Source organism: Besnoitia besnoiti, chromosome X, assembly GCF_002563875.1.
Source record: "Besnoitia besnoiti strain Bb-Ger1 chromosome X, whole genome shotgun sequence".
In the NCBI taxonomy this organism is placed as follows: domain Eukaryota; phylum Apicomplexa; class Conoidasida; order Eucoccidiorida; family Sarcocystidae; genus Besnoitia; species Besnoitia besnoiti.
In genome coordinates, this window is record NC_042365.1 from 1010000 (window position 1) to 1018138 (window position 8139).

Here is an 8139-nt window from a genome sequence, read left to right on the forward strand (position 1 = left end):
CTGAGCTAACCGGAGGCTTTCCCATCCTGAGTCCGCATCGTTCGCCGTTGCATAGGCCCTGCGCATCCTTTAGTCTCTCCAGCCTCTGTATAGGGCTGCTCTTTGAGGCGTCTTCGCTTTCGGCTTCTATCGTTCTGCGCTAGAGGCCGCCACTTGCAAGCTGCCGCGGTGGAGAGTGCCTCTTCACTCTACTTGCGCCTCCATTTCGGCAACGCATCATCTCTTCCGTGTGGATTTCTCCTCTGTCTCTACTCCGAGTGCTCCTCTGGACTCACCTCTCGCTTCTTTCTCTTCACTTGCTTCATTTTTCTTTTTTCCCTCCCTTTTTCTGCTCTCGATGGCATCCATCCGGGCGGGCATAGTCCCGCCGTCGTTGGCGGCCGACATGCCGCCTGCGCCTCCTGTCTCTTCGCACTCAGAAAGTCCCTCAGCTCCCTCTTCGTCTGTTGTGGAAAAGAAGAAAGAAGGATTCGACCTCGAGGAGCTTCCCGACGAAATCGACGAGGAAACTGTCAAGAAAATCCTCGACCAAGCGGATGACGTAAGCCCCCTGGGACTGAGAAGCAGCGGGGCTTATCTCTTATACACCTATGTCCCTCTACTCATCTAGCTACAGCGGCATACACCTGCCAGTCTATGTGCATATGTTGCGCATCATGTGTCTCTGTTCGTGGGGTACACGAATGTGTGTCGAGGTTGCTGGAGCAACTTTTTGTTGCAGCACTTTCACGAGGACCTTTTGGCAACGTGGAGGCCATCAGGCACGCAAGAAACTCTTTCTTTCCCCTCTGTTTCCTCGCCCCATAGCCAGAGGATGTTCGCCGTCTTTGTCCTCTGTCCCTGATTTGATTTTGTTGCCATCCTACGCCGTTTTTTTTCCCGTTTACGCCTGTCTTTGCGAGTTGCTTTTTCCCAGATGCATGTGGAGGTGCTGACCGAGACAAATTTGAAGCGGGCGGTTGCGCAGCTTGAGAAAAGAATAAAGAAGAATCAGCAAGACCGAATTCGCTATGCAGAGGACCCTGAGAAGTAAGCCCAAGTCTACGCTCGCGCGGAGTCATGCAAACATATATATATATATATATATACATGCATTTATGTACCTATATATGTATGTAATTTCTCGATGCACACGCAGACGGATCTTGTTTGCATTTTCTGCTCCGCGCAATACATATATATATATATATATATATATATATATATGGATATCTATATATATATGCATATTGGGATTGGCTTGGGAGCTCACGTGTTGAGGCTTAGACGATCCCACCTGCCGCCTAGTTTTCCAATGTGCCTTCTCTGCGTTTTTTTCGCGTAGGTGGATTAAGAGCGAAGTCGATCTGGATGAAGAAATCAAGCGTTGGAAGCAGCTGGCCGCGGAGCCTTCTCTGTATCCTCTCTTCATCGAGACGCACGGCCTGGAGCTCCTTCTCTCCCTGCTGAATCACAGCAATCCAGACATTCAGCTCGAGGTGCTTGACGTCCTCGCGGAGTTCACCGACGCAGACACGCTGGCCGAGTGTGAAAACCCCCAAGAAATTCTCAACAAGCTCGTAGGCCATTTATTCCGCTGCAGTTTTTGTGAGTCTGTTCCTAAACACCGGCAGCCTGGCGTGTGCCGCTTGGAGCGCGATGACTGGCTTTCGCATCTTCTCGGAAGGACTCCGTTGCCAGGCGTTCAGGTCTGGGCCTCCTCCTTGAGTCTGCTTCTGCGGCGGCCCCCGGTCTCTCTGTTGCCCTGTGGATTCCGCAGTCGGCCTGTCTGTTCGTAGAGCCATGAGCAACACAATCTCTTCCAAGGCCTTCTCCCCCGCTCAGGTCGCGTGCTGCCTGCATGCAGCTCGTTGCAGTATTGTCGCCTGTTTATGCCGTCGTGGAAGCCGTGCGCCGCAGACCTTCCAGTTCGATTCCTCGCGAAGAGTGTTTACCTCTATTTTCACTTTTTCTTCATGCGTCCCCGCCCCTCTGTGGACACGATGGCAGTAGCAGAGCAGAGCCTCTTCGTGTCGCAGCGCCGGCGTCTGCCGCGTGGCTCTCCAGGCCGAGTATCGCCGTTCGTTGGGGCGGCAGCAGGAGCCGCTGCAGGCACATGTGCGTTTTTTTACTCCCAGGTTGAGCATCAGATCGCCGAGTTGACGGTCGATACTCTCCTCCGAATCAACGAAGGTAGGAAGCTCGAGGCGGCGGGTTCGCGCGGGCTCTCCCCTCTTTCTTCTCTTCTTTCTTTTCTTTTTCTTGCTTCGTTTCTTCGACGCCGCGCGGTTTCTAGTTCCCCCTCGCTCTGCCTGTCGATGCGCCTCCATGCGACGAACTCTCTTGTGCGTGTGCCTGCATGCCCCACTCGCTGCGCCTGGAGACAGGCCTCTAGCGTCACATGCCGCCCTCGCTTGCTCACTGCTTATCGCTTTTGGACACATCTCTTCTGCTGCAGGCAGCGGCGAAGATGAGCAGCGCGGAGTCTCGCACTGCTTGACGATTATCGAGAATCTGCTGGAGCTGGAGCCCGGCCTCGCGCCAAAGTTCGCCAAGTTCCACAAGCTCCCCAACTGGCTGCTGCGCCGCGTGAGAAACCCGACAGGCCTCCAGGCAGCTGCGGCGTCCGCCGCGTCCGCCTTCGACTTCAATCGCATCTACGCGAGCGAGATCCTCGTGATCCTCCTGCAGAACTCCGCAGAGGCCCGCGAGACCATCGGCGCCAAGCAGGGTGGCGACGCAGTCGACAAGCTGCTTCGAGCCGTCGCTGTATACAGAAAAAAAGACCCCGAGTCCTCGCAGGAGGTGAGAAATACTCAACCTCCTATAAACGTGTCTATGCTGGTGGAGTATAGACTACGATTTGGTTTCCTGGCTTAGATCTCGAAGGTCGTTCTTCTCGGACCCAAGTTCGCTTGTGCTTCTCGTGACCCGCATGTTATCTGCATCAAGAAGAGCGATTTCCAGCGTATATTCGGGGGAGAACTGTCGTGTGAGGTGCACGGAATCGGCTGCGCGCTCGCCTTTTGGTTTCGTTTACTCTGCGGGGCTCGCAGATCGTCGCTGAGCCCCTGTCTGTTGACAGCGTGGGGCAGCGGCGCTGCAGTGTTGGCATAAGAGCATATATATGCACATAAGTATATGTATATATGCAGGCATATGGATTCGGCGTTTTCAAGTTTGCTTGTGGACGTATCTACTCACCGTTGCATGCAGAAATAGACAGGGTGGAGCAGGCGCGCAGGAGCCTCGCCGACTGTGCCGGTCCCCCGGTTGCCTATGTCTCTTCTCCCGAGCATGCTTATGCAGACATATGCAGGCTTTTGATCGTTTTTGTGGCTTGGGGCATTCCTATATACTACCTATATATGTGTATATGTCTGTATATACGTATGTATCTGTGTATAACGACCATTGATTTTCCATCGAAGACAAGTCAGTCAGCATGTGTGCATGAGCATCTTGGTGCGTGTTTTTGCTTCAGGAGGAGATGGCTCAGAACCTCTTCGATGCTCTCTGCAGTCTTCTCTTGGTGTAAGGCCCGCGCGGCACTGCCTCTTTTTTTTTCGGTTTCTGTCTCCTTGCGTCGCCTATCGTCTCTGCCTGTCGCCTCTGTACTTTGCGTTCTGGCTGTCCTCAGTCTCTCTTGTCTCTCTTCATGGATTAAGACGCTCAACGTTTTGTGCAACGCCACCTATAGTGATTATGATCAGTTAGTCGCACAAAAATTTTATAGGGAAGGGATGCCCGTGCTGTCGCGTCAGCTTGTTGGTCACTGCCTTCGGCATCTGAGGCCGCCTAAAGCTTCTCGCCGCTCACATCCGCTTTTCATTCTGTGTATAGCTAAACATCTGCTTGAGGCCACACATCTTTCTTTGCGATTGGTTTTTCCGCGCCGCGTGTGTGTTTTTGCGTTCGTTCAGGAGAATGAATCAGGAGCTCCTCGGCAAGCAGCAGGGGATCGAGCTCATGCTTCGCGTCGTTAAGGAGAGAAGGTGAGCTTTTGTCGAGGAGGGGGCATCTTGCGGGAATGCGGGTTAGTTACAAAGATTGCGCGTGTGATTGAGGGCCTATAAAACATCTGACAAACCGGTGTAACATGAGTAGACATGCACATGCATATATATTTATATGTATGCATGAATATATATATATATATATATATGATGGACGATCCATGTGTGTCTGCACAGAGATAGGTAGCCCCTGTCTAGATCTATGTTCAGAGAGATATTTAAGACTAGTCGTCGCCGGCTTGTCTTTCTGGAGATAAGCTAGGCGGAGCTTGTATTCTGTTGCCGGTCTTTCTGAAGATAAGCTAGGCGGAGCTTGTATTCTGTTGCCGGTCTTTCTGGAGATAAGCTAGGCGGAGCTTGTATTCTGTTGCCGGTCTTTCTGAAGATAAGCTAGGCGGAGCTTGTATTCTGTTGCCGCTGTCGCGCATTTTAGGTTTTTCTGCTCTCAAGCCATCAAGGTGTTGGACTTCGCGCTCCTGGGGTGCGCGCCGAACTGTCAACTGTTCGTTGAGAAGCTCGGCCTCAAGTTCCTTTTTTCAATTTTCATGCGAAAGTCACGCCCGACTCAGCAAAAGCGGAAAAAGAGCAAGGCTCAGGAAAAACAAGACGAAGGTGAGAGCGCCAGCATAGCGCGCGTCGAAGACGCAGCATCGTATTCAGCCGTGCCCATATATATATATATATATATATATATGCTTGTATATATATCATATACCTATGTATGGATATTCATATGCATGTTTGTATGCTCTACCCAAGCAGTGTGATGATGCCGGTGAGGTAGTTCGTTCACGTGAACATTCTCTGCATGAGGCGCACGTAGCGTCACAGGAGTGGATTACGGCTCGCCCGTAATGGGATATTTTTATGTAAGACGAGAGAGAAGGCGGGCGGTAGCTTCAGGTCTGAAGTCTTGATGACTGTCGCTCTGCATCCGCTCAGCCAAGCGTTTAAATCATCTTTTGGTTCGACTTCTTGCGGCTGCCTCATTCTGTCATTCGGTATAATAGGCGGGTTCCCTACAATGTATGCGTGCGTTGGACTCAGAGCACGCTGTTTCTATTATCAACTCACTCTGCCGTGGCTGCAGCGGCATCGCGACAGGTGAGGAGTGCAAGGGGAGCCTCAGATTGAGACACGTCTGCCCTGTCATCCGCTTACGTCATCCAGGCGTTTTCGATCAACTAGTAAAGCATTTTTATGGTCGGTTTTTCTCCGAGACGCGGGTAAAAAGTATATTGGCAGGTGCCGCGTGTTGTAGCGAATTGTCTGCGGACGTCTGCTTACGCGGCTGCAGGGACATGCTTCTAGGCGTCTCGCCTGAGGCATCCCAGCGAACTTTCGGTGCTCCGTCTGCTCACATCGAACGTGTGGAATGCACATAGGGAACTGCCCTCCAAACTGTTACTCCTTCTCTGTCTGTCTGTCTGTCGATTTCTCTCACTGTCTGTCGATCTATGTGTCTCCCTGTATCTCTCTGTATATGTAATTGCACCCCTGCAGTATCTTCCGCGCCGCTGTGGCGACCTCGAAACGTGTTATCTATGTTTGCATGCGTGTAGGGGAATTGACCTCCGCTCCTAACGCGCCCGTGCCTGGACGCGCTTTGGTGATTGTAGTTGTGCGACATCTCCATTTCGGCAGTCAAAGAATTGCACGTGTCTGTCCCTTCGGTGCGGCTACAAGCTCTGTGGTTTCAAACCAGTCAGAAACTGTGGGGCTGCATGCGTCTTTTCCTCTGCAGCGCGAGTTTTGAACAAGTTCATGGAGAACCAGTGCGAGAAGATTGAGCGACTGTTAGAGCTCCACGACTCGTATCATGCCCGCGTCGACGCGTACCTGGAGCGGCGCGACGAAGAAGAAAAAGAGAAGGATGAAGACGAACTCGCGAAGGAAGTAAGCCTCTCAGCCAAGTCCAGAGACGGAGACCGACAAAATATTTCACGCATGCGTCACACACCTCTGCGACGGCTAGAGGTGCGGGCCTGAAGGGCGCGGACCCCGGTGCGCGTCAGTCGCTTTTTGTGCGCTATGTGCGTGAACAAGATAGTCTTTTCAGAAGTTGCGGGGCGTGTCTCGATTCCCTTTTATGCCGTCGCGCGTCTTGAGGCGTTTGTGCGGAGAGCGGGAGGATGCCACTCGGCAGAGACACTCGTAGCAGCTCAGTGGAGAGCAGCGTTGGCGATAGCCCAGATGTCAATCTTCCTCAGACAGCACAGTGCGAGGCAAAGCCCATAATCTTTGTTTCCAAAACGTTACAAAGCACATATATATACATATATATATATATATATATATATATAGATATACATTAATATTAGATAAAAATATGCAGATATTTTGCTGCATATAGATATATGTATCGGATATGGATCAGTATCTAGATCTAGACATATACAGATATGGACTTACCATTATTTATCACTAGTAGCTTAAATATCTGCGCGTCGTTGAGGTGTGACTTCGGCGTATGTGACGCATGCGCTGTGCTCGTAGCTGGAGATCGATAAGGAGGAGAGGAGGTACCTCGACGCATGCGACCACGGACTCTTCACTCTTCAGCAGATCGACTCCATCATCGTTCGCCTCGTCAACATGGGAAACGCTTTGGTGAGCTCCTTGGCTGAAATTCTGAAGATTTTTTGAGGGGGAGTCTGCCGACTTTCAGCTTCAAACCGAACACGGCGTGTGGCTGTGACAAGCTCCGTCACGCGCCCGCGGGCCGCCGTCTTCTCCGCAATTCCGTCTGCTAGTCTGGCGCTGAAAATGTGACTAACTGTGGTTTGATTTGTGTCTGTATCTCAGCGGAAGGATTGAGACATCCCGATGTGTTGTCCTCGTGTGCAGAAAGACCTGTGTTTATCTTGAGTTTTTTCGCGTACGTGGTGCTTCACAAGCGTCCGCCGTAGCCTCCATGGATCCAGACCATGCATGCGGATGCATATCCATGCACGTAGAACCCTCATGGTGCGCCCATCTGCTATTACGGCTTGCGAATGCGGTTCTCGTTCAGGTGACGAAGCGTTTGGTGGATTTGATGAAGATGAAGAGCATTGATCCGCAGCAGATCCACAAAGTCATTACAGGTGGGTTTTTCTCCCGATCTGCATGCCCGCTGTCACTCGGCACTCTAAGCTGCGTGCTCTTACCGCTTCCCAAGAAAGAATCAGATCTCTGCAGAGACTGCGCTCGAGGCGCCTCCCGTGTGCCTGTCGTTTCGCTGCACAGAGTACGCCGCCCACATGGATGACAAGGCTGCGGACGAGCGGAGAACGCTGCTGCGGCGCCTCAAGCAGTTCCAAGACATTTTCGAGGCCGGCGGTGTGTTCCTGCCAGAGGACGAAGACGAAGAAGAGTCTGAAGACGACAGCATGGAGGTTGAGGAGGAGGAAGAGGCCGACCGGCGCAAGCGCGATGAGAAAGAACGCAAGCGCGACCGAAAAGACGAAAGCATCGACAGACGCAAACGGCATCGAAGGGACGATTGAGAGGAAGGGAAAACCGGAAAAAGAGGGCGGCGCGACGGCTGGCCCCTCCTTGCCTCTGCGGCGAGAGTCTCCGCTCGCTGCATCCGTCTAAGGAGAAGAGAGAGGGGAGGTCTGTGGAGTCTGTGTTGACATTGGCTCTCTCTCTCGTGATGGGCTGTCTACAAATTCCGGTTTACTGGAGGCTAGAAATCGGCTGCGCTTCGCTGCTGTGGGTGTGAATGCCCGGTGTACTTATAGCCGCCGCCTCTCTCTTTTCTTCGGCTCCGCTCGAGCGACCGCTGCGCCTCGCTTGGCGGGGGGTCCTGTCTTGTCTTGTGCGTTTTTTTTTTCAATGAGTCGATCACACCGCAGAACAAGGGATCGAGTCAAACAAAAACTCTGTCGTTCTGGAATCAAAGCGATATATCCATTTTGATTTTTATAGTTGATCTGACGCGGCAGTGTGCGCGATGCAGCCCCTCACCACCCCACACGGGAGGGAAATGCGCATCGAGGCGAAAAGCGCCTTCTCCAGGACGAGACACGGGACTGATCTCAGCAAGACATCCATCCTTCTTTTCGCGGCATCGGCATCCCAAATTGATGCAGACGCAGCCCACGGAATACGGATCTCACATTTCAGCAGGGAACTCAGCGCCTCGATGCCTAGAGGGGCA

At 52.3% G+C, this 8139-nt stretch overlaps 1 protein-coding gene across 1 annotated transcript; it reads left to right on the forward strand.

Moving 5' to 3' along the window:
- Window positions 1–337: 337 nt before the first annotated feature.
- On the forward strand, window positions 338–7483 carry BESB_016980 (putative beta-catenin family protein 1; the record flags this gene model as incomplete). The annotated part of the gene is made up of 13 exons (XM_029360413.1): window positions 338–541; window positions 917–1029; window positions 1325–1559; window positions 2118–2172; window positions 2438–2784; window positions 3464–3513; window positions 3903–3974; window positions 4429–4607; window positions 5043–5099; window positions 5740–5891; window positions 6492–6605; window positions 7009–7081; window positions 7224–7483. The coding sequence occupies 13 exons, from the start codon at window positions 338–340 to the stop codon at window positions 7481–7483; spliced, it is 1911 nt and encodes a 636-aa protein (XP_029216389.1).
- Between the last annotated feature and the right edge of the window lie 656 nt (window positions 7484–8139).